Here is a 27,820-nt window from a genome sequence, read left to right on the forward strand (position 1 = left end):
AGACTCCTACGAGGTAGACGGGTATTCCGGACGCCGCGGCGACGAGTCCAAGACCGCAATCCACCGGCGATGCATACAGGGCCATTCCAAGCACGAAGAGTACCCCAATCATGTAGATGAATGGTACAACAATAGGAACCTGGACAAGATGACAAGCAGAGATATCAGAAATTATTTTTTGGAAGTTATAGATCGCTTTTTGCACTGGATACAAAGCGCTTTGAGATGCCATCTATAAGTCAGTGCTAAGAGTCGATATATTTACAATTACCAAGCAGTGACAGTGAGTTCAATGAAGGCATATGGTTCCAGAATAGATAAGCCTTCAAACTCTATAAGTGTTCTACTGTTGGTGATGATTTCAGAAGAGGTGGGAGCATGTTCCAGAGTTTGAAAGCAGTAGAGGAGAAAACTGCATCACCAGCTAGTTTAAACCAACAACAATTAGAAGAAACATACCTGACTGTTACTTACTACTTCTCCCTTCTTTTGTACGTATGAACTCTGTGATATTATTTTTTTTTTTCTTCAAATTTGGCAAAAGTAGATTAATTAATGGCTTGCCAAAGGATGTTCGTGCCGAGCTGAGATTCAAACTCTCAACCTTGGATTGAGAGTCATGTGAATGAGCCACTATAACAATGACTCTTCCTTATAATAATAATAGGCATTTCTATAGCTCCGTCTATCTAGAAATTCTATTCTGAGGCGCATTTATTATTACCCCGATCTAGCATTTCAAGGAATTGATTCCTGCCATGAGAAAAAGCAACGAGCAAGACAGACCATGGCGTTACCTTGAAGGGCGTGGCAGGTCTGGGTGTTTCCACCGGTAGTACGGGATGATGGCTACAGCCAGGAAGTTCATGATCCACTCAATGAAAGCAACAAAGTTGAGCAGGAGAAAGATGTTGTTATTCAGCACCATCAAAATGGTGATGGGGAGCTACGGAGAGAAAAAGAAAAGCAAGAAATGTGAGAGACTGACTGATGATTTATTTTAATTTAATTGTATCTCCCCAAATTAAGAGTATCTTCAAATTAATTGTATGTCCTTCAAATTAATTGTATGTCCTGCAATCTATTGCAACGTATAAAAATATATAGTAACTTAACTATAGGAACACGAACGGGAACAAACGCGCAGTTTCATGTTTAGAGTAACTCGAATGTCCATGGAGGCCGATAATTATACATAGAGCAATGTAGAAAAGAACGTATACTTTGTAAGTATCCATCAGTGCGTATCAAGACTATTCATTGTATGTAGATGAATGTCACACCACGGATAGGCAAATCAGTCACACACGAACGACGTTCACACATCCATGCAGTATAGTACATGTGTAACAGCCCAGTGTAAAATGGCTTTACTTGCATGTACTGTGTACACATCCGTTGAATCAAAATTTAGAAAAACAGTTTCCAGTATCTAATATATAAATACATCACCTCAAAATGTCATGCAGTGTCACAAGTAATAAGATGACAGTTGATCAACAATAAAGCAGCATACACTCAGATTATCAGTAAAACACGGTAAAATTCAGAGCAAAAACAGAGACGGCTGCCTGCTAGGCGCATTCAGTCATTCAATGCATGGTAAGGTCCAATCACTGGTAGTGGCAGCAAGGATGGAATTACTATAGACTTATACAATTGATTGGGGATTTATGTTACAGGGCAGAGGTTTCATTAGTTTAGTGAGTACTATGTTGACCAATGTTTCACAGATAAAACAAGTGAAACTGTATAATGCATTTGTAATTTAGTCAGTGTTTTAATAGTAACTATATCAGGGGCGTACGCAGGGGGGGGGGGGGTTTTGGGGGTTCAAACTCCCCCCTTTGATATTTTTATGTGTGTAAACCCCCCTAAAAAAAAAACTAAAACCCCCCCTTTGTTTTTTTTTGTTTTTTTGTTTTTTGTTTTTTTTAAATTTAAAAAAAAAAAAAAAAAAAAAAAAAAAAAAAATTATGCAAAAAAAAAAAAAAAAAAAAAATAAGTAAATTAACCAAAAAAACAACGAAAAAAAGAAAAAAAATCAATTGAGACGATTAAACAAAAGACAAAAAAAAAAAGTGTCCGCTTACCCCCCCCCCCCCCCCCCCCCCCCCCCCCCCACTGAGCGACTTTTCGGTGGCTGAGTCGTTGCGATTTTTTTTTGTACTACAAACAAAAACAAAAAAAGTGTCCGCTTACCCCCCCCCCCCCCCCCCCCCCCCCAGTGAGCGACTTTTCGGCCGGCGCGATTTTCAAATTTTCGGGAGCAAAATATTTTGGGCCAGATTTTAAAACCCCCCCCCCTTGCAATTATGTCACTACTGGAGAGCTCAGTGAACACGCAGGTGCCAGTGATTGACATGTAAACAAAAACGGAAGTGCTTGTTTGCCGATGTTGCTGGTGGTTACGATGAACAGGATAGCTTCAGGGGCTATTAAAGTGCTGCAGCTGGTATAATTTTCAACTCACATGTATTTCCAATGGATTTTATCTACTATCACAAATTATGTCCTGCATCAAAAATTTATTGGCTTTTGATTTGAAGAGAAAAAAAGAAAAACAATTATTAAAAAAAAAAAAAAAAATTGATGCAGGATATAAAACAAATATACCATGCCTTCTTTTCGAGGTACTGGTTAAAACTATGGGCCTCGGTGACTCCAATAGTAACATGTGCTATTGGAGTCACCTCTTGCACATACTTTCAAACAGTTTTAAACATTTGTATACTTTACAAACTTCAGATTAAAGATGTTTCAACTCACTGTAAAGATGGCGGCAGGCAGAGGGGTCTTCTTACGTACATGAATCATGGACATAACCTTTGGCATCAGACCTTCACGTCCAGCTACGTACAGTACCCTAAGATAACATCAACACAAAACACATCAGAATATCTATACAGCCAACATTGTAAATTAGGAATAGATACTTTAATTGATAAAAAGTTGCTCATTTGAAGAGATTTCATTTCACAATTGGCTTGTACATTTTCATTTGATGATCATGTTTGTGAACTTGTTTGAACTTTGAATCTGAAATGCAGTGTCACTGCGAGTATTCTGAACCAAACAGAAAAAATAGCGGGTATCATAACATCTGTTTGGAGCCAGAAGGAGGTTAACTCGTATAACTGAACACATAGATAATGCCCTTTAGGCTCTGATATCATGGTCACTTAATCTATGACGGGTTTCTGGAAACTTACCTGGAGCTGCCAAAGAGGGACCCATTGACGGTTCCAGTGCAAGAAAGGGCCACAAATATTGACATGATCCATGCAAAAACGGGAAACAATCGCTTAGCGAAATCCTGCAAATGGAGAGAAAACACAATATTCCTTCAAAGAACTCTCACAACATGGAGTAAAAATAGGCCTAGACAATATTGGTATAAAAGTGCTTGTACAGGTATATTCATATTTGTTATTGACCGAGGATATGACTCATACACTGAAGAAGAGAGCTAAATCACGTTCACCCAATTCCATTTTAACTCACTTTAATATCAAATTACTGATAATATCACATAACTAAATAGATGAGAAAGGTGATGATCTCAGCATTCTCCTGTTCTTTGCAGTTTCATAAAGCACAAAAAGCAACCTATTTATTCTTTTATGTCCTTCTATCCTATCAAATATAATAAATTACCTCTAAAAGAGATTAGCTTTAACTCAGTAAACCTATACCACCTTATTTTTTGATGAGAGTGTTATATTGACTTTTGCCAGTGTGATTTCATTTTTTTAAAGTCATTGAAGTCTCTAAATTGGCAACACAGTGAAATTCATAATCACTTTTTTTTCATATACAAATTGGCAATTTCTTTTGTGTTTTTGTAATTTTTATCCACACTAATTCAACTAATATTCATTTTTATTTCTCAAATCTATGAAAGACTGACAACAAAAACATATAATTGTTGCCAATTTGAGGACATAAAGCTGATTCATTTAGATCTTTACAGAACCCTGAACTGCCATTGGGTTAATAATATTAATAATAATATATCCGTGGATGACTGGATACCCACCACTGCTACTGCGTTAGAGTGGATGATCTCAACGGAACTAAGGACGGTCAGATAACTGACATTGGTCAAGAGATAGATGGACGTCACCAGGATCATAGAGATGATGACAGCTAGAGGAATATTCCTGGGATAGAAACAAAACAAAAACACTCTTGAAAACTCCTGAATCCTGATCTGCAGATTGAGTAACTCAAAGGATAAGGGAGGCCATACTTATATGCACTGAATGCGAGACATCCATGAACAGAGACTTAGGCCAATATACACTTTCTTCAACGATCTCATTTTGCCAGATCATCATGCTGCAGGAGCAACAGCGCCAGCCACGACACAGCGCCACGCACACGAGCACAGATCTTAAAGCCCCACTGCACTACTTGTAGCTCCTTGCGCCCTCTAGATAGCAAACAATGCCTAATGGGTGACCATTGGTCCCCCATGATCATCTTTTCTTATGTTAATTGAGAGCTGATTTGATGAGATAACCACCAGTCAGTGACCTTGCAGGGTGGTCTAATCCCCCCTGTAAACTAGTACAGATGGGCTTTAAGCAGCTTGCAGCACAGTAAGTGAAAGCTCACTCACTGAAACATGATATTTGCAGGATGCATGTTGGAGCATACAAAGAGTGTATGAATTCCTTTCTTAATAGCATTTTCGTTAAGAATATATAATTTGCTATTGAGTCAATGGATATATCCTGGATAGCTGAGCCACTTATAATGAATCTTCTTGTCTGAAGTTGCTGAAATTCCTACACCCGCTGCTTTAAATCTGCTCAAGACCTTTATGTCATAATATTTAAGGTTAAATTGAAATGCCAGGGGAACAGAACAAAACAAACAAAGAAACACTTACCTGGCAGGTCGCTGTACTTCCTCTGTAATGAACATAAGATATTGCCTGGAAAAAGAAAAAAGGTTTCCAATTTTAGTTCCACATCAATATTGTACCCTTATTGAATGCTATCAGCTCACATTATTTTCCCCTTTTAACTTCGACCCCTTATACCTAAATTCAGATCAAGTCATCTCCCTGTGCAAATGCAATTCAGTCACTAAGGTGAGTATATATACCTTATATGGTAACCGGTATAACATACATTATTATGATATCTGGACTGAAAAATTGATAGTAAGCAAATAACTACCGTATGTGAAGGTGATGGGACAAACTATCACTTCCGAGGCGATCTGGATGTAGCTAGCTTTCCGAAGCGAAGCTGAGGAAAGATAGCGTTAACATTCAGATCGCCGAGGAAGTAATAGTTTGCCATCGCCTGAAACCAAAAGGTGATTTTTTGCTTTATATTCCACATCGGAGATATTTCACTTCTTCCTTACTTTTGAGCAGCAAGTTATCAATTAACAGCCAGCAAACGGTGTACGAAACGTACAGTGTATGTAGTATGGTGGTGTGACCATAGTTCGTGCATGACCAAAGTTTGCAAAGTATGCAATTAAAGTGCGTTGCACTGTGTAGATAGTAATTCTATCTTCAGTGAAAGTGCGTCGCACTGTGTAGATAGTACTACTATCTACACATTGCAACAAACTTTTCTTCTCCATCAATGATGGGCGAACTATCTTTCATCACATGATTTACTTTTGACCAATCGTAGAGCAAGATTGTTAGTATGTGGAATATATTTTCATATAAATTGACAAATGTGACCTTTGAACATTGACCTAATTACCACAGTCACTATAACCTCCATTCAAATTTGAGTAGTGCTGTTTAAGTTATCAATATCAAGTTCTTGCTTTATAAAGTTCTTGATATATTGCCAAACAACATAAATATACAAATGATTTATCTGACTGGTATATGTTCCTGAACCTTGAGACTTTGTGAATTTAAAAAAAAAAAAGGTTAATAAAGGAAGAAGAATATTATTTTGTTTTAAATTTATAAAAAAAAATATTCACCACAGACACCAAGAAAGCTTGCCTCCATTACTACCATGCCGGTTTCAAAGACATAACTAAATCAATAAAAACACTTCCTATTCTTTAAATAAAATTGAGGTAAGAAAAATAAAACGGTCAGTGGTTTAAAAAAAAGAGGAACCACAAAAGGTTTTGGAACCCCCAGCCCAAAAATGAAGAAAAATAAATTAAAGTTATGAAATAATAATGATGGATTAGAATAAAAACAATAATAATAATAATAAAAATAACAAAAACAACAAAAATAATAATAATGATACTAATAACAATCATTTGACATACCATCCTGAAAAAGCAAAGATGCCTGCATTGAGAGCCAACGGGAAGCTCGTCGGGTTGTTATAACCTGTGAAGGCGTTGGCAAAATGCTCAGTTTTTCCTATAATAAAACGGAGAGGAAGATAAACAAAAGTCACCAATTTACTATGATTAGGTAATTTGTCTCTTTCAATTATTTATTTATTTATTTATTTATTCAAGTTTTATTTAAAATAGAGGGTAGGTACATTCAGTTTAACAAAACTGCTTTCCAAGTACGCCCTCTAGAACGACATGACAAGTATAAGATACAAGTATAAAAATACAAGGAATATATAAAAAAAAAATATATATATATATAACATTCATCAAAACTAAACATTGACACATTTGACATAATATAGAGTACAAACATATATAACATAAGACAAATAATTATACCGGTAGAGGGAAATAAGAACGGAGATTCGACTATAATAAATGCTTTGCCAATTGGCATCCGCGCTTAAATATTTAAATAGATTTGGTTGATTGAATTGAGGGAGGAAGTTTATTAAATAGGGTACTTGCTTTATATGAGAATGATCTTTTCTTGAATTCGGTTTTGGGGTATGGGATGTCAAGTAGAGCATTTAAGGAATAGCGGGTACAGTAGTTGGAGGTGCGATAATTTATAAGTGATTTTAAATAAGTTGGGGCCATGACATTTATAATTTTAAAAGCTAATAAACAGTAGTGATATTTTAATCTTTGTTCGACCGATTGCCAATTTAAAGTCGTAAGAAGCGTGCATTGTGGTGTGTCGTAATCTTTATTTAAAATCGATCTCGCAAATCTATTTTGTAACTTTTGCAGTTTCGATATATTTGTCTTTGAGCAGTTTCCCCAAGCAGTACAACAATAGTCGATATGTGGTAGAATTAATGCAAAATAGAGATTTACAAGAGTTTCACGGGGTATTACGAAATCAGATGTGTATGAATTCAATTCGGATCGATGTAACATGAATTGTTGAAATAAACATAAAACGTGTCGGCAATGCTGATTCGGTCAATCTGCACGTTCGTCAGAGCAAACGGGTTGAAATTAAATAAACGCTAGCCATTGTTTGCGTGACAAAAGGATACAATGCGAATATGCCGATTAATACCAGTATAATAGTAAACGAGGGAAACTTGGAATCGTTATTTGTTTTAAGCCGTTCTTTCATGAGTTACATGTGAAATAAATTCAAAGAACCTAAGAGTTACGATTGATCGGAAATAATCGCAACTCAACGATTGAAGGTTCATTTACCCGACGACTCACGATCGTCATTCGATCGTCATTCGATCGCAACTATTTTTTGAGCTGTGGAGTCCGTACCTATTAGTATTACCGACTGGCTTTTCTTTCTGCTCCTTCTTCAACTATTCCTTTCTTAATAACTACGGAGCGGATATACTTGTGTAAATCGGGAAAGAGCTTCATTTATGGAGAGAGGACTTGACCCCAATTTTTATTTCCATTGAAATAATTTTAGGCCGTTGATCACTTAAAACCCCGGTACTGTACAAGTCGTTCGATTACCAACATGTCATTATGTGAAAGGTCACGAGAAAGTTGCATTCATGAAATGACTTTCAGGGCGAAAAAAGCAGGCGATCATGTCATGCCTTTTGGGCGTAACTACGTTCAATGTTATGAACAAATTCATTTTCTGCTACTTAGAACGTGGCTTAAATTAAAAGATCGAAAGATCGGTTAACTGTTCGTGGTTGTTTGATTAATCGGCAGTTTTCACTCGGGTGACTGATGATCACAATAAACTTCAAACGAACCACTTTCCACTAGAGCAGTAAAATTCATTTATGGTGGTTGATATCATCGTACAAATGTCTTTCTTGATCCCGCCCCCCCCCCCCCCCGAGTCGATAAATTCCCTCCAGTTATCAGCAGAAAATATTTTCTGATTTGCCGACAGCGTTTATACTCGACTTGAAGCAAACTTTACGTAGAGAGGGAGAGAGCGAGAGAAGGGAGGGGGGAGAGCGAGAGAAGGGAGGGGGGAGGCAGATGACGTATCGGCTGTATAAGCAGTGGGGTTTTTTTTTTTTGGGGGGGGGGGGAGGGGGAATAACCAGTTCCTGCATCTTTTCGACACCAAAGTGGCATACCGTATACCCAAGTACATAACCTACGAAAAAAGTTCGCACACCTTTTCACTTTACGTGTATACGAGCCTGAAGGCCTCCCGAAACTTATTTATTCGTCCATTTTTTACAAAGCGGTTGTCAGAAAAATGTCGGAACCGTACACCCCCCCCCCCCTCAAACACACAAACTTATGGCTACAAGTTAACGACCAGTTTTAGAAACGCCCCCCTCTCAAAAAATGAAATGGAAGCTCTTATTACCAATCATGTGTAAGAAAATATTTTGTCTAATACGTAATGATTCAAATTTTGCCGAGACCCCGCCTACTAATTGATACATTTAGTAAAATATATCTATTTGGACCTGATAGATATAACGCACGTGTCGCGTAGTCTCATATACATCTTTCTGTGTACAGTGCTTGTAACTTTACCAAGACTGGGCCAAATTTCTTATCATTTTGATGATTCCAGAACCTTGGCACTACACAACAATAATTATGCTAGATGATCAATCTTTTCTGACCGATTCCACAACGTTTCTTTCATAATGCAATCGCGTGACCATAACTGGTCTTTATCTTTAAACAAACGTGATTAACGACGAGACAATGTGCCCAAATGTATCCACAGATCGATAATCAAGGCAGCTAAAACAACAGAATATCATTAGTACTGCTCTAGATGTTTCCAGTGCCAAAATAAGGAGAGTTTCCTATCTATGCAACACATGCGCTTTCCTTCCGTAAATCATTGAATCACATTAAACTGACTCACCAAATAGTGCCAAAGACTGGGACATGTTCTAGAATGTTTTCACTTTGTACGGACCACATACATCAAGGCCAATAACTTATTGAGAGTAATTATTTTATTACATAATCAAGGGAATGATTTTATTTCAATAGACAAAACATTTGTAACGAAAAACGAGAACATTGCAAACTTGAAGTTAAATAATTTAATTAAAATAGACTCGTTCTAAACATCTGGGCCACTAATTTATCAACATTTGTTATGATGAATAAAATGGAACGGACTAAACAATCAAAATACTGTTAACAAGAGTCGTTCCGTTATTACTTATTTTCATACAGTATTTATAATAACAAAATCCTTCTTTAAGGAGTTAGATTAATTGGTTAGATTAATTTTTTTAAAGAAAAAGAAAAGCATAGAGTTCGACAAGTCAAAGCTTATGCCACGATAGGGTTTCTCTCTGCCTCTCTGTTTCCCTATCATATGCAAAGTGATCACGTGAGCAAGAGGGCCGCGTTTTCTTCTTTCGAGGAGGATACAAAAAATCCCTTTCCTTTCGTCGGGTTACTATATTTGTCCTTTCTGCGATATCGTGGGGGCCCGTTTTCAATATGGAGAGTGGTGCATCAGGCGATTAAGAAGAAAGATGGTCATTCTCAGAAGACACACTAATGTCCCTTGGCAAGACATTAATCTACATTTGCCACTCCATAGCCCAAAGACAAAATGGTAGGAAGACCAAATTTGTTTTTAAAGAAATTTTCATATGCCCTCACGGTGACCACAATAGTAGGAATACTTCCCAGTGAGTGGAAGTGGTTGCATACTGCGAGCGTGAATGACCGGGCACCGGGGTAATATCTGTAAAGCGCTTGAAGATAATACTCCGTGTCAAGCGGTATCCAGTTTAAATATTACAAAGAATAAAGATGATAGTACTGACCTCTACACAGCTGGACCAGACCCCCGAGGATAATAATCACCAAGCCGGATACTTTAGCTGCAGTGAAGAATACCTGTACACGGGTCGTCCATCGAACACTCACGCAGTTGAGGTAGTATACCGCACCTGTTTTGGGGGACGGGTATGGTAAGAGGAGCGAAGGGCGTGGTGGATGGGTGTGGTGCATGGGTGTGGTGGAGAGATGTAATTGCGGGGTGTGGTGGAGGGGTGTGGTAGAGGGGTGTGGTAGAGCGGTGTAATATGTGGATGGGTGTGGTGGAGGGGCATGGTGGAGGGATGTTTTGAGCGGTTTCACGATAAGAACATTGAAGTGGAGAGGGAAATTTGTTTAAAAAATATTTCAAGGATAAGGATGTGTGTGACATGGGGGAATGCATGTAATTTATTCCAACAAGAAAATATAATGGGAATTTATAATATATTTCGGGTGACAAAGCTCATTCGAAATATCAGGAAGGAAAACAGGAAGAGGCATTTTAAACAATAGGTGTAAGAAGCAACGACCGTAGGCAAAATAAACGGAAGTACAAAATGAATGTCGATCGAGAGTACAATTGGGAGGGGTCATAGTTGTTAGCAAAGGTGAAATAAGTGACAATTCAAGGTGGCAAAACGATCACGTGAACACCGTGAGGGGTCAAACAGACGCAACGGAAAAAGAGGGCGAGGAGAGAGTGGGGAGAGGGAGAGTGGGGAGAGGGAGAGTGGGGAGAGGGAGAGTGGGGAGAGGGAGGGTGGGGGGAGAAGTCCATACGCAGATAAGGAGGAAACAAAATGAAAGCCAAACATTACAATGAGATGCATATACAGCATGTGAGAAACACGATAACCATTTAGTTCTGAATTGTGTTTCGTTTTAAATTTTTCACGATCAAAGTGAAATGTTTCTTTACGAGGTTCTACTATGTCTTTACTTGATTGTCCACTGGTCATGTTGAAAAACATGCTCCAATTTCTTTTGAACCACAACTGGTCATGGATTCCTCCTTATTTATCAATTATATATATATATCATATTACATGAATAAAATTGATTCATTATAGACAGTTTGCAGTCAGCTACAACTCTTCAGATAAGAGGAACATAGGCTTCACAAATATACAACACAAGAGTGAAGAGTATCGTACACTGTATACGTAAAACAACAAAGAATTGTCCCCGAAGCCTAAAACAAACGATTATTGCGAAATTCACTGATAATAAATAACTTAATATTTGAACAATATAAGTTTGGCAGACGGACATGTATAAAATGAAAATGAGATCTCAAATTCCCAATACAACTAAGAAACTCAAATGGTGTAGACTGTTTTTATTTGATAACGTACACAGAATAACGATGGTGAATAGCTGGATAGCGGTCTGCGGGAGGTCATCACAGTTAGCTAAGAACGGGCTCACGAGGTACTGCGATGCGATCAGGATGATGATGGCGTACTCGCCCGGGTAGCTGATAAACAGACTCATCCACATGCGGATGAAGGCGACGAAGGGACCCCATGCTTGGAGGATGTAGGCGAAGTCGCCCCCGGACAACGGGATGGTGGTCGAGAGCTCGACGAAGCACAATGCACCCATGCTTGAGAAGATGCCGCATATGATCCAAGCCAGAAAGGAATAGCCGATGACGCCATCCGTGTATACTAGAATCACCTGAAATACATCGAAAAACGGAACAATAATTAGTAGAGGAGGTCGCAAAACTGCGGATTTTAGTTTAAAAAGTTGTGATTTTTCTCGTGTTAAACAAAAACAATAGGCACCTTGATTGTTAAAAGAGATTCATTACTCAGGAATTAAACTAGTTATTTATAGGTTCATAACTTGTATAGTGGTCGAGTGGATATGTCACTGGACTGTGGATCACAGGGAGGTCCGCGGTTCGAGTCCCGCCGCGGGACTAATGTCCTTTGTCAGGACATTAATCTACATTTGCCACACTCGACCTGGTGGACTGTGCGCTGATAACGGCTACCGGATACTAAAGCTAAGGTAATGATTTCCAAAGCTCTTTGGTAGCGCATAGGGACATTAATATATTGTGACAATGATAATGCGCTATACATTGTACAAGAACGGAATGATATTATTATAACTCTTTATTCATGTGATACTATTCTCATGACGCTAATATTGCGAACAGGAAGAGTATCATCTTGCTCGATCAGCATCTAACATACCGTGAACATGCATAATAGAATTTTGATGTTTTCAGAGTTGACCCTTGCATTGACTCTAAGGTCGACGGTTTAAGCGGAGAATGCAGAGATATATGTATAAGTGCAATTTTTTTTGGTTTTTTTAAGTATACTGTACATGTGCGCAATGTCGAAAACAATAATTTTCTGAATAGAACTTCAACAGAGTGAATCGAGTTACAAATGTTCAAGATTTAATTTTATAGATGATCCCCAAGCGGTACTGTCACCTATCCCACATTGCATTTGATTTAAATTACAGTAGGTCCATGGTTGTTCCACACACGAACTTTCCTTGATAGTGATACGGGATAATATAGGTCATCAATAGTGTGCAAGGTCACAGCGCAGACGACCCCCTACGAGTGAATACTCGAATAGATATCGATTATCTTCTGGCGTGTACTCATACAGGGGGACGTCAGCAATGTGTTTGTACTTTTTGGCGGTGGATGGCTAATTGCCTGGCTGCTTTCCACAGTGGCGCAATGAAATAACAAATCGTATCTTATCACACTCGCGAATTCTTATCGCCATGATAATTTGATCGTTTTCAATTTTCTTGACAGTTCCAAGCGGCTGATCATCGAAACATCACAGAAGAGATGTCTTTCTTTAAATCTAAAGGAGATAACAATTAAATTCTAATTGGTGTGTAGATCTAGTACAGTCTACCAACATGAGTTTATATCATCCCTCGGCTGGTATAGGTCTCTCATCCCGATTTCTTTTTAATTGTCTGAATTTACTTCTCCTTTCAAATCATTTAACTATTGGGAAAATGAGTTTTATTGTAATTCTGAATGGCTATTACAACAGTATGGAATATTAAGAACAAGTTGATCTACGATGTGATTGGTGTCCAGCCCAAGAACTATAGTCCATCGTAACAAACCCCAGTCCACTGCCCCCTCATGCCCACATGGCGTGAAAATAATACCTGTAGTATTTGGCTCATGTTCAAGTGCGTCATTGCATGCATTCTAATGTGACAGCAATATTTAGACTCGGGATTCTTCCTATACTGAAATACCCCTTCACCTGTGCGTAGTAGGATAGTACACGACTCAGACGAACCAAAAAGATTTATAAGTTTAACATAGGTGTATGAGGCGGAGGGGAGCTGAGGGGGTTTGCTGCCTTCTCTCGCCCCTATATGTATTTGAAATCTTATAGAGTATCTCTTGAAGAAATTATAATGTGTATATAAAGAAATGTTAATTGTTTTGGCTCGCTTTGCTCCTTCGGAAAATTCTGAAATTTGAAATTTTAATATTCGACAAGAGAGAGACCAGCCTATTTATAACAGAGTTCTACATTTATTATTTTCCTCAAAAAAACTAACAAAATATACACCGAGTCTTCAAAACTTGGAAAAATATATGCCAAAGTCAAACGAAACAGGACTCATCATGAATAGTATTTTTTTTAAATTGAAGGAAAAGAGAAAAGAGAGTCCCCAACTTCTTCGAGTCTTCGTGTTGGTGCTTTATAGACATAATTTTCAGCAACATTTTGCTGATCCACAAAATCTTTAACAATAGTCGAGATTTTATTTCACTGCCAAAAGTCAAGGATACATACAGGCTAATGTCAAAATTCTTCGTCGCGGCCCAGCGGGTATTACAATAATTACAAAACGACAAGGGATGATAATCCCAAGATTAATGTACTCATACGTGGCTCCTTGAAATCAGGAAAACATTCGTCATGTAAGTTCGTTGAACCCGCCATGTGAAAGAGAGTTAATACATGTTTTGTACCTAAACATTCTCCAACAGGCTATTTTCGTAATGTATTCAAATTCAGTGCCTCTTTACAAATTATTTCATCAACATGTTATGAATAATTGTATTTCAATACTCAGAATGCGAATTGCATACATAACGTGTTGTTAGGTAGGGTGAGGTAAGTCATAATGTTTGTCCTACCTAGCAACAATTAATGTATGCAACTCAATTTCTGACTATTGAAATACAACTCTTTAAAACAGGTGAATGAAATAATTTGCAACATGGCGCTTTAATTTTTAACAGAGATTGGTTATGCATTAAATTTGATTACATTACGAAAATGGTCTATGCATGATTGTATGGTCTTATCAGATAATAATGAAAAATATATTTTGAAGGTCAGTCATCTGAACTCAAATTTCTGGGTCAACTATCGTCATTTTCTCTTTGTATTCGTAATACTGCAACATTTCCTGCGGAACAATAACATTGAGGGGCTCGATGGGAAATTGAATTAGATGACACGGAGCATTATGCACAAAATATTTCGAACGTCGCAGCAGAAACCGGTGCAATGAAACACGACCAGAGTCCCAGACAGAGAGAACAAATCTGGTCTATACCAGAATTTTCCGGATAATAATGCACTGTTGCACCTGTTTTCAGTTGAATTTCACATTGTTATGTACATGTAACTATGAAAGTTTTTCAATATTTTTCAGCTCGTATTTCATCAAATACACGCATCACGTTTGGACTTCGCTGCGTAGAGTTAACGTTTATCATAGAACAGATTACGTGTACTATCTATGCACAAAGCAATGAACTTTTGAACTAAAATCAAAAGTAGTCTGAAAATTCTCTTCGAATGTCAAAATATTTAAATTGTCAATATAATCATAGCCTAGTTTCATGTCTGCTACTGTCTGGCTCTTCATAGGAAACGTGTAGACTAAATACTGATTCATTCCACTGTTATCTTATGTTGCCCCTCTCATACTTAAATAAATTGGGTAACAATAATAATGATCTGTGACCCGAAGATGCTTCCTCATTAAAGATAAAGATCAGTTATGGTCATGCGATTGCATTGTGAAAGAAACGGTGTGGAATCGATCAGAACAGGTTGATCATCTAGCATAATATAAGTATTGGTGTGTACTGCAAGGTTCTGGAATCATCAAAATGATAAGAATTTGGCCCAGTCTTGGTTAAGTTACAAGCACTGTACACATTAAGATGTATATGGGACTACCCCCACACGTGCGCGACACGTGCGTTATATCTATCAGGTCCAAATAGATATAATTATGTACCAAATATATCAATTAGTAGGCGGTTTCCCGGCAAAATTTGTATCATCACATATTAGTCAAAACATATTCTTTCACACGATTTGTAATTAGAGCTTCCATTTCATTTTTTGAGAGGGGGACGTTTCCAAAACTGCACCGTTAAAGGACATAGACAAGATAAGAGCATCCTAGGAGGCTTGTACGAGCTACTTACGATGTATGCCGATTAACTACGAGTCGAACCAAATTCATGGAACTAGACTAGATTATAAGCTATTTGAATGTTTGCTACATTCAGGTAATATCCCCCCCCCCCCCCATTAATAACGAGTCACGCGGAGCTCAGGGAACTAGAGACAAGAGTACGAGCGCCGCAAGAACTTCTTGCGAATACAGCCGAGTTTGCTACGTCCGCATCTCGATTAACCACGAGTCATATTGAGCTCAATGAACTGAGAGAATATCAGCCGGGGGGGGGGGGGCGATCCCTGTTACACCCACAAATGTAATAACGCCCACAAATGTAATAACACTTTACCCACAAATGTAATAACACTTTACCCACAAATGTAATAACACTTTACCCACATATGTAATAATTTCACCCACAAATGCAATAACCACTTTACCCACAAATGTAATAATTTTGAATCACCCACAAATGTAATAATGACTTTACCCACAAATGTAATAAATTTGAAGTGATATTTTGTCGAATTTGTTCAAAACTAAAACCCTGTAATAAAGCATGGGTATGGCGCGCAGTCTTTACTCCAGACCCTTTATTTCAAAAATTTAAAAAAATCTTCAAAACTAAGACCCCATAATCCTTTTCCTGTGGAATTACATGAGAATAGAGCGTAGTCTTTCTTCCTGACCCGGTTATTCAAAAGTAAAAAAAAAAAAAAAAAAAAACAAACTTTTAAACTAAGACCCCACCATCTTCCAAACTAAGACCCGATAATAAAGCATGGGTTTAGAGTGTAGTTTTTCTTCCAGACCTGGTTATTTCAAAACTTTTTAAAAATCTTCAAAACTAAGACCCCATCATCTTATTCCTGTGAGAGAACATGAGTATTGAGCGTAGTCTTTCCTCCAGACCCGGTTATTCAAAAGTTAAAAGTTAAAAAAACCTTTTAAACTAAGACCCCTCCATCTTCCAAATAAAGACCCGGTAATAAAGCATGGGATTAGAGCGTAGTCTTTACTTCAGACTCGGTTATTTAAAAAAATAAAAAAATCTTCAAACTTAGACCTCATCATCTCATTCCTGTGGAATAACATGGGTATAGAGCGTAGTCTTTCCTCCAGACCCGGTTATTTCAAAAGAAATAGAAATTTAAACAAATCTTCGAAACTAAGACCCACCATCTTATTCCTCTTTTTTTTTCATTTAAAAATAAATTACATTATTACATATGTGGATACAACACGTCCCAAATAAATGATTGGTCGGCGGTCACACGAACTGACGAATCAGTCAAAATGGTCCATATATCACACAGAGGAGGAACTGATTCGATGGTTCGTTGACCGTCGACGATTTTTTAATCATGTAAATATTCTAACGCCCACAAATATCCTGGAATTCAATGTTCGTAGAAAAAAAAGTAATCGAATAAATGACCTTAAATGTATTTAAATATTGACGCTGATTGTTTTATGCATGTGATTATGAAATATGTTCACGATATGTAACATATATATATATATATATATGTACGCTATTAGTGACAATGAAACGTTGGATTGCGATGTTATATTTTCATGAGTGCGTGAATGAATTACCTTTCTTCATGTGATGAACGTATCAATTACTTATACTTATAATAAATTTCGTTCTCATGAATGTACCGCGTACCAATTGGTAGTCTTCAGTATAAGTAATATTTGTGGGTAAAGTGGTTATTACATTTGTGGGTGAAATTATTACATTTGTGGGTAAAGTGTTTTTACATTTTTGGGTGTTATTACATTTGTGGGTAAAGTGTTATTACATTTGTGGGCGTTATTACATTTGTGGGTGTAACAATCCTCCCTCCCCTAAATAAAAATTCGGGGGTGTGCCCCCCCCCCCCGATCGCCATCCCTGAGCTGAGGTAATGTAAGACTGACTTTACACGAGCCGCCACAAGCTATACCGTGTTGCACTTTAGGACTCAAACTATATCTTCGTGAATAAGTATGAGTTATTTGTACAACTCTTGTCGAGCAATATTGCTTCGTGAATCATCCACGAGGTGAACTTAACTCGCTCGGACCCCCACTCAGTAAAGTGTGGCAGGAACATAAATGCTACTCTTTCGCGATGTTACTTGAGACATCACATGAGATCTGAAGTTCAACTTCAAGCCATACAATGTTGTAAACCAATGCCTGCTTAACCAAGTGTCGTAGGGCTGTCGGACTTACATTACACGAGCAGCCACACACTTTACATGAGCAGTCACAAGTGTACAGGGAATCAGGGATCACTTACTTCTTAGTCGGTATAATTCAATTTCATTGATACCTGTGAAACACATTCCTTGCGGGTGATCGGGTAACATCATAGGCGTGATGTCACGTCGCAAAGTGGCATGTGTCGACTTAAAGATCATTCGTTTAAGATTTGCCCATCTCGCAAAAATCAATTTCGACCAAGAAAACGCTGGGAGCGTGTATGCTTCTTACATTTTTGAACAATTATTATCAGGGGCGTAAATCCCGGGGGGGGGGGGGGGATGGGGGGGGGGGCTGCATCCCCCCCCCCCCGGTTTGAAGTAGGGGGGATGACCTGTACAATCATCCCCCTCCCCTGATATTACAACAAAAAAAAGAGGAAAAAAAGGAAGAAGAAGAAGAAGAAAAAAATGTGATTGTTTCAATTGCAGCATAATGCATGAGAATTTGTTTATGTATAGCCTACACGTATACAGTATGTCACGCGGGAGGGGAAACTGAATTCAGACGAGAATTAAGAGTCGAGAACAGTACACCCAATCGTCCGCTTTCTCTTATAATTTAAGGAAACGTCAAGGCTTCGCGCGAGAGGGGGAAACTGAATTCAGATAAATATGGCTTATTAAGAGTCGAAAACGGTGCAACGAATCGTCTTCTTTCTATAATAATTAAATCAAACGTTTAAGCTTTTCGCGCTTCGCGCGGGAAAGGGAAACTGAATTCAGACGGGAATTAAGAGTCGAAAACAGTACACCCAATCGTCTGCTTTCTCTAATAATTTAAGGAAACGTCAAGGCTTCCGCGCTTCGCGCGAAAGGGGGAAACTGAATTCAGATAAATATGGCTTATTAAGAATCGAAAACGGTGCAACGAATCGTCTTCTTTCTATAATAATTTAATGAAACGTCAAAACTTCCGCGCTTTGCGCGGGAGGGGTAAACCGAATTCAGACAAAGATTAAGAGTCGAGCACGGTTTAACAAATCGTCTACTTTCTCCTATAATTTAATGAAATGCCAAAACTTCCGCGCGGGAGGGGGGAGGGGGAACTGAATTCAGACACGGATTTACAGTCGAGAACGATACAGCAAATCGTCTCCTTTTTATAATAATTTAATGAAACGCCAAAGATTTCGCGCTTCGCGCGGGAGGGGGGGGGGGATTCATTCAGACAAGGGTTAACAGTAGAGAACGGTACAATAAATCGTCTTCTTTTACTAATAATTTGACGAAACGTCTAAGCTTCCGCGCTTCGCGCGGTAGGCCTATCACCCACACACATGAGCGAGCGAGCGTGTGCGTGTGTGTGTGTTGTGTGTGTGTGTGCGCGCGATCGCGCGCGCTTGCGTAAATTAGTGTGGGCGTGTGCTCCTGCTAGTATGTGATGGCTATCGCCGATCATCCCCCCACTCTTCGGTACGGATTTACGCCCCTGATTATTATTCATTGCAATTAATAATCATATTGATTCCGTATCGTATATTTTCTACCGAAATTAATTTGACTCATGTTTACTTTATTCTAATTTTCTTTAATTTCTCTTCACTATACTTTCTGACGGGTGAACCCTAAAGCTAAAGGAGGGGTATACTTAAGATTTCAAGGAAGATACAATGCATTTGCGTCTTGTAAAATGTAAATTTAAATGAAATTGCGCACAAATGTTCATCTCTATTATAAAGTAGAACATAGTGTTCTCACTTTCTCTATCGTTATATTACTCTTAGGAAAACTAACGGACATCAATAAGCGGTCTTTTACACAGCCCTCAAAAACACGAACATAAACGGGCGGTACAAAACAAGACTGGCACATTTAGACTTCCTTAGATGCTCAAAATAATGTTTGTCTCTCGCATTGTTCAATTTCAATATAATCACACATCGGCGGTCATCAATTTTGATTTGCTTAAACGCGATGAGCTTAGGTTCATGAGAATTTCAGACAACGAACATTATATACCTTAGATTTTTAAAATATTAAAAAATGGTACCTACCTGCGGCGATACAAAGATTCCCGAGCCAATGATGATTCCAACCACCATGGCAATACAACCAAAGATACCGACTTTCCTCTTGAGCACCACCTCTGGTTCTCCTTCTTGTAGGTCAGTCATGGTTTCATTGGGTGTTCCTGCAGAGGGTGCAGGGGGTACAGCATCGCCACCGGGTCCCGCGTCTGCTCGGTCCGCTGAGGTACCATCTGGGCCTGGGGCCATTGCACGTATCTAGCTATGGATATAATATGCGGGTTGGTTCTTCCAGGTGTTCAGTAAATCAGTTTGAGTCTTCAAGGATTGGTGATAATACCTCGGCTTAACTTCAGATGAGTGTGTTTGCTCGGTCCGTACGTTATGATCGAGCTACCTGTTTACAATGAGAGAATGTTACATATTTAAGAGTACAGTACTAGCATAAAAACACGACTAAAATACTTATCACATTCGGTGATCACAGCACCTGTGATATCAAGTGGAAAACATCCATACAGCTGTTTAATGTTCGAATCATGACTACTAAAGTACCACCAACTTCTTGGTACTAACTACGTGTATTGGTGAGGTCAAGAGTCCTCCTTGGTGCAGGTGCGGACTGCTACAAACCACCGAACATACATGTACGTCAGACCAGACTGTTTACACAAGACATCGAATATAGACTGACAATGACAGATGCATACCAGCCAGCAGGATGCAATATAAAGCGGGCATGAGGACACTACATTACCCTTCTTTCCGAGACATCGTTGTGAATGATAGAATATTCAAAGGTACGTATGTATGCATACATCAGAAGCTAAGTTGTACGAAACATACCGCGAGAGATTCACTCTCTCCAAAGCCAGACAGGTCACCTAGCGGGCATTCTCTGCATGCGCTGTTCCCACGTGTTATGTGGTCAAATCAATTGTACTATCCATTGTATGTATACTGACCGACCAAATCAATCTCGTCTCAAACAGCGCTCAGCTCAAGGTCATCTTGTAAATGTAAATCGCCATGAAAAAGAGTTATGAGGATAAATCTGGCAATTTGGAGTGGAATTATGTATCCCTGCATGTATACGTACATGATTGTAATGTATGACCATGTTTCCAGTTGTTGGGCAAAGGTAAATCATTTGCGAATGAATCTATCGATGTGTGGAGAAACATGAAGAAAAGGTCATCAGACAGTACTGGAGATGGTGCACATCCGTGAATAAGCCTACAGACCTGGGTAATTTATTATCAGTCAGAATTTGGAAGTTGACGTTGAGGCCAACGCTCAATCTAATTTCATTATAATCTTACATTTACTTAGTGGATTTTGCATGGTGGGAAAACGAAAAATATGAAAACCAATTCTGGGGGGTGTTTCACAAAGATTCTAAGTCAAGTTTAACTCTACAGTAAGTTGGACTTAAAAACTATAAAGAGACATTCGTAGCATTATAATGAAATATATTCAAAAGCAAAATTTCAAGTATTTTAGACTTTTCATAAATTCCCCATCAAGAACATGAAATCTCCCATGCTAATATAAAATATGAATGATATGAATCAACATTTTATGCCTTTAAAAAAATCTTTTACAAAATATTTTCAAAGATGCTAATGGCTTTCCATAAATGTTAAGTCCAACTTAGAGATAAGTTCAACTTAGGATCTTTGTGACCCCCCCCCCCCCCCACCAGGTCATAGGTGAAGCAGTTAACGATTAAGATGACTTGAGCAGCTGACCAGAGTCAGTCAATAGCTGGGTCCGTAACCATGGTAACCTCGTACTCATGGTGTTGAAAAACGTTCTCCCCCTTCACTGCCCCCGTTTGGATATTTATCAACCCCCTTTCACGATCATCATTATAGCCACGACATACAGTATAACGATATAGCACGAGGTATTAAAATCTATCCTGCTTACAGAGCGAAAGGATTTCCCAGTTCTCTCTATAGAAGTGGGATGTACCGTGTCTGGAGTAAGGTGAACTACTCACTGGAAATACAAGGATGGCAGAGGATGTAAACTCCATACTCAAGACTCGTTAGGTTTTCTTGGAAGTACAACTTTACCTTGAAAAAGGGTCGAGTAAAACAGTTTAGTGTCGTATTATTTTAATGTTTATCTTTTAAACCAGAATGCTCTGAATTATCAATGACATGAGCAGAAAGGGGAAAAGTCACTGGAAAATTTGAATTGATTCCAGCTGCAGCAGATTGTGCCATTCATGAGCAGGGCGATAATTGTTCATTAAGTATATTATATTTCATTATATGTTAACAACTGTAAAAAATAAAAATAATTGATGTCAATTTGAGGAGAAAAGCTGATTCTTTTACACCTTTCGAAACTCTGAAATGCCTACGGTAAAAAAATATATATATAAGACTATGATGTTGGCTCATCGCATGCAGTAAGCAGATGGCATACTTTTTTGTAATAGTTTATGACCAGGTTTTGCAGATTCGCTCTACAAATGAACTGTGTCCTCTTTATATCATAGTTCACACCAGCACATAATGACTTTTAAGTGAAACCCTACCTCCTAGTCCATTTCCGAAAGACATGCTGTTAAAAAACAAATGAGATCGTTATAAGCAGAGTTGTGTTATCATTTACAACAGGCGCAAATTACTTAGATACTGTACATAATTATTGTATAGCATAATTATTTTGATAGTGTCATAGGTGAATTCGGAACAATGAACACATCGACTTCCAGCATTTCCCAAATGCCTTTGACAGTGTTGACTTATACTTTTCTGTGTGGCAAGACTCACACGACCATGAGCCAATAGCCACTTCGTATGATCGTGCCATCATTGCCATGAATTCATCAGGCGGATTCATTCTACGAACAGATAACATTGTCATCTGACGATAGTACATATATTTTATATAAGAGTAATTTTTAGATCGGACAATGAACTTCAGAAATAGTAATATAGTAGAACAGGTGTCACATGCATATTCACCTTTTTACATAATAGCAGTGAAGGGATGTTCCTTTGTCTACCTGAAAAACTGTATATTTTGTCCGATCTCTTTGTCGGTCATGTTCATAGTGAGTGCCCCTTGTGAAAATTTCCAAGCACTGCCTAATCACACGCAGCTCAATTTATATCATGGCAGTGACACGTTTGTGATCCCCTCCCCTCCCCCCCCCCCCCAAAAAAAAAATGGCTTCCATGCCAAGTCCCCATTTTCAACAGAATAGGAAATTTAAGCTTTTATAGATTGGAGTATAAGATCAGTCAAATTCATATCTCGATACATTAGATGATAGATACAGATCCCGATTATAAATGCTTGGTCTCTTCTTTCTGATTGTAAACAACGATGTCAACGCTGTGATGTTATCTTCTTCCAAATGAAATATATTGAGTCTTCATCATGAGGTGTATCGGTCTAAACCATTTCGTTACACCTCTCGTTATACATAGATGAATGAATGAAGAAATTTATTACCCAAAAAAGATCTTGATACACGAACAGTGAACAATGGAAATGTATTTCTTTGAAAATAACACTTAGTCTAGCTAGATAGCAATACTGCTAATAGGGTGCGGCATTCGTGTAATAGTTGTCGAAAAAATTGACACACCATGAAACAAAACAAACAGACGAACGAACAAACAAAAAGGGGACCGGCTAATAATGCGTGAGATAAGCTAAGGTGCCGATAGCCAAGGAACTCTCGTAGTAAAAAAAAAAAATGGGTTCCTGGTTTCAAGAGATTGGTATATCATTTTATAGTAATTATGGTTTTAAAGTAGAATTACATGTAGTTAGCGCTTTAACTATCTCGAGAAGCAAGTAAGACGAGAGTGAAACTAATGGAGGATGTGGTAGTATTTACAGTTCTAAAATCCGTTTGAAGTAATCTCCTTCTCTCTCTCTTTCTCTCTAATCAGCGATGCATGTTCATAACACCGAAGCGCGCCAAGCTATACACCATTCCCGCCAAATCCTTTGAACTGGGCTCTTAAGGTTACGCAATACTAGACAGGGACAATACAATAATGGACACTTCCTCAATCGGAAAAGGGGGCTCGTTTTCTCATTGTACCCAACTAAAATGGCATGCTGTGAAGCATTTGTTCAACAATTGGCAGTTTGGCACCGTGTATTCAATTTTACGATGCATTGAGGGTTCACTGCACTGTTTCACACAATGTACGAGACATCGAAGGCGCTTTAAACTAATGGGTCTCCAATACACGAGAATTCAAAGGAATAGAATCATAGACCATAAATGTTGCTCATTCATGATGGCCCATGTTCAGAAATACAGCGGTCTATACACTTTATAACATGTTTATTACCACGATTGCTCTCCATAAATGACTGTCGATCATGATTAAAGGTAAAGACCAGTTATGGTCATGCGATTGCATTGTGAAAGAAATGTTGTGGAATCGATCAGAAAAGGTTGATCATCTAGCATCTAGCATCTGCAAGGTTCTGGAATCATCAAAATGATAAGAAATTTGGCCCATTCTTCGTAAAGTTACAAGCACTATACACAGAAAGATGTATATGGGACTACCCTATATCTCTCACAGACCATGAGAGAAACACATTTACCAAATCTATGAATTAGTAGGCGGTTTCCCGGCAAATTTTTTATCATCATGTATTATTCAAAACATATTCTTTCACATGATTGGTAATGAGAGCTTCCGTTTCATTTTTTGAAACTGGGGCGTTTCCAATACTGGTCTTTACCTTTAACACATTAGTCTAACTTGTCTTAGTGGCCAGCTCTCTATAAAGGCCATCCGTGGGTAGATAGTTCGTCTCCCTCGAGAAAGAAATGTGTGTGATAGACCTGTCTGCATGGAAAGGCTTCCAACCTACAAAGTCATGCAAAGTGGCCACTTTTTGTTTCCTTTGGGTGACGTTTAGGTTTGGTTAATATACCATATTTGATGGGGAAACAAGGGTACATTTATCAAGAGGCCCAAAAGGTGGACAAATTGAGGGTAAAAGGGTGAGTCGTATAACCCTCTCTCATAATCTTTCTCATCGTTTTTGTTGGGGAGGGCGACATTTGCATGTGGATGGCAATGAGGGCATAATAATATGACATCGCTACTCTGTAAAATGATATCAGTGGACAGTGGCAATTACAGGAAGGGTCATTAGAGTGTATCAATTGCATAGGCTTCAGTGAGATTACAGAATTGGGATTGTTTTGTTTTCATGCCCCAAATAATTGGCCCATCTTTGAGAGGAGCGTTGGAGTTGCGGTTTGCCAGATCTTGGTGCCTGGCAAAAACCCATAAATCTCTCTGGGCAGCTTTTCCCGAAACCGTCCTGAGAACAAGTTCACCGACATCGATTTTGTTGTTGTTGCTATTTTGAACCCCCGTAAGTGATGTTTTCCTGGCATCTCCTATCACAATGGAGACCATAAAAAGCATGATAACGTCTTTTTAAATCAAGTAACAGTTTAATACACAGTTATATCCAGAGTTATCATGTGTTTGGTTAAGTTACCAGATGAGTTGAATATTCTTTTCACAATATTTGCACTTAAAAGTTTCTCTCCAGTGTGCATTCAGGTGGGGGGAGTTAAACCCCCTAACCCCCCCCCCCCCCCCCCCTCCCCCGTAGATCCTCCACTTGGGGGAGGGGATCGCCCCAATCCACCCCTCTCTCTCCCGTAAGTAACTACCACACAGTGTAAACCCACGATGGTAAAATAGAAAGTACACCAATTCACGAGGCCAAGTTCATCGTAGGGGGAGCGCTCTAAAATAATCCTGGCATCATGCCAAACTGATTGAGGCTCATATTATTTCATCATGCATAACTCATCTGAGATGGATGGAACCTGACGACATTCATGATGCGTCACGCGGCATCTCTCTGGTGGTGGTATAATTTTCTCACAAATGTATATTATTGTATATGTTCCATGGATGATGGAACGCCGACAGTATATGTACTTGTACGCTTCGGTTTGTATAGTAATTGCCCAAACTAGTCGAGTCTACCGGTACTCCTTTTTGCACAAATCTGAATTCAGGCAAGAATATATCTGTTCAATCGTCACGGGATGACTGAATACTGAATATGAAAAATGTCGCTGTTACATCGTATGCTGTCTGAGATTTTTATTTTATTTTAAAGATACATTATCTACGATCTGGCAACGAAAAGTATGAGTATGGGGGGGGGGGGGGTGCTAATTAGCTATTCATCATGGATGAAATAATGGTACATAGGTGGTGCTGCAATATACAAATATATTCATCCTTGGACCTTGAGTCCTTTCTCTGTATGCAGGGCTGAATAATTAATTTATCTCACAATGAAAATGTGCATTACCAGACCAGCTAGCTGGCCTGATGTTTCCATAGTAATAACAAACAATGTTTATAATGTTCATTTTGAAAAACACCTTTCCAAGAGATACACTCTACATATTAAACATGTGGACGGTTGCTCCACTGAGAAGTCTTGCTCCACTGACCATGCACCTCTGCAGAGGGGGAGACTGACAAATGTCAGTTTTATTAAAGAATTTCCCATACCACACAGATTGACAGATACTTCTGTCTAGTACTAGTAGTAGTAGTACTAGTAGACTCTAGACTACTAGGAGGGCTAGCCTTGTACCAACAATAATCAAGAACAACAGTCAAAGGCGTATGGGCACATTTTCACAAGGGGAGCTGTAATTTGACTATTTTTGTGGTTAAAAATAACAAGATTATGGACATGTAAATCTTGCCAATTAACATGATGAAGTTATTTTTAGTAACTTAAAGTTCAAGTTCACTTTATTCAATACTTTCATAAAAATATACAAAGGAAAACAAACATATAAAAGTTTAAATGTAAAAATACATGTATCAGTATATAACATGAGGATAACACAAGTGGAGAAGACATGATGAACAAGGGGAAACATTTTAAACAAGTACATTAATGAAAGACTCTCTCTACGACTCTAGGCTAGTCACGAGTCTTTCTCGTCTTGCGCTCAAAAAAGACGATAGACTCTCGACTCTCGAGAGACGAGATCTCTAAAAGTCTAATTTTGTAATTAAGACTACAGACACCCACACGTTCACATGTCCAAAATATTTGTTATTTTGTACCTCGATTTTCTCTTTACCCCCCATGAATATTTTATTATGATATTTGTAAAAGTGACCCAACTCTACGTACAATGACGATCATGTATTAGCTGCTAGCTATACAATTACAAGTATACATGTAACGCAACGTTCATCTCACCGGGTGGACCTACCTAGTGGTACCTCTGTACAGTGAATACCGGTTCTGTCCGCTTTCGTTCTCACGACTGCACGTGTTTGTCCCACGCAATGTAGCTCGAGATTTCTCTCGATAACCCCAAAATCAAGGGCCAAATTCACCACATTAGCAGCGGGTAGCAACTGAAATGTCCGAGTGATCCTCATGAATCGAGGAATTCACTTCTTCTCCCTAAATTATCACCGCTCTTGGACAAATTTCATTCGTAAACGTCTTGTCCTCGAGATGAAGAATACTACGCATATGGTTTGTCAACAATGCATCGACAGTACAGAGCGCGCGCCGTGCATGTTATTCATTCATTCATTCATCATTCTTTCTCTTTCGTGTTGCGGTGTGAGGCCGTTGGTCGATTAGTATATTTTATTTTCTTTCTTGCTTTAATAGTCGAATTTTCAATATTTGTTAACTTCATATATCATATGTTACATCGATATATAAAAATATCTCCTTTTTGTTTATCCGTAGTAAATTTTAATTGTAAAACACTATCCTATGTTTACAATATTCACCCTCATAATATAATGGATTCGTCCATTACTACTAAAGGCGGGATCATTGGATTAATCTACATACCGGTACATACGTCACAAAGCAAATACATTACCAGCCAAAATTCCAAGGCAAATACACGTGGTACAATGTTTTGTTCGTAGAGTACAGAAATGGAAATACATTCGCGTAAGTTGCCGTAGATTACACCCAAAGCCTTTTGCAACACAAACAGAATATCTACCTCTAGATATTTTCTTCATTCATTTCTTTGATTTACAGAATGAT

The 27,820-nt window shown here is 38.5% G+C and overlaps 1 protein-coding gene across 5 annotated transcripts; it reads right to left on the bottom strand.

Moving 5' to 3' along the window:
• Positions 1-27,313, bottom strand: LOC584098 (cystine/glutamate transporter). 5 transcript variants are annotated; one of them, XM_011666958.2, is made up of 11 exons: positions 27,025-27,313; positions 19,769-20,138; positions 11,433-11,757; positions 10,083-10,208; positions 6,271-6,367; positions 4,898-4,942; positions 4,040-4,163; positions 3,213-3,316; positions 2,770-2,866; positions 798-946; positions 1-139 (listed from the first exon to the last, which is right to left on the bottom strand). In XM_011666958.2, exons 2-11 carry the CDS (start codon positions 19,988-19,990, stop codon positions 109-111), a joined length of 1,320 nt encoding a protein of 439 aa, XP_011665260.2. In that variant the 5' UTR covers positions 19,991-20,138; positions 27,025-27,313; the 3' UTR covers positions 1-108. The 5 variants fall into 5 exon arrangements, with proteins under 5 accessions (XP_011665260.2, XP_789071.4, XP_011665250.2 ...); XM_783978.4 differs by having other exon boundaries at positions 27,015-27,313; XM_011666948.2 differs by having other exon boundaries at positions 27,002-27,313.
• Between the last annotated feature and the right edge of the window lie 507 nt (positions 27,314-27,820).

This window comes from Strongylocentrotus purpuratus, unplaced genomic scaffold (genome assembly GCF_000002235.5).
Source record: "Strongylocentrotus purpuratus isolate Spur 01 unplaced genomic scaffold, Spur_5.0 spur5_scaffold_8, whole genome shotgun sequence".
Lineage (NCBI taxonomy): Eukaryota > Metazoa > Echinodermata > Echinoidea > Camarodonta > Strongylocentrotidae > Strongylocentrotus > Strongylocentrotus purpuratus.

Bases quoted from the DNA above. Each gene is read 5' to 3' on its own strand.
- LOC584098 (XM_011666958.2), bottom strand. From the start codon at position 19,990: ATGGCCCCAGGCCCAGATGGTACCTCAGCGGACCGAGCAGACGCGGGA. The intron at 11,758-19,768 runs GTAGGTACCATT...GATGTATTTCAG, and splicing joins GAATCTTTGTATCGCCGCAG to GTGATTCTAGTATACACGGA. The intron at 4,164-4,897 runs GTAAGTGTTTCT...TTTCTATCCCAG, and splicing joins GAAGTACAGCGACCTGCCAG to GAATATTCCTCTAGCTGTCA.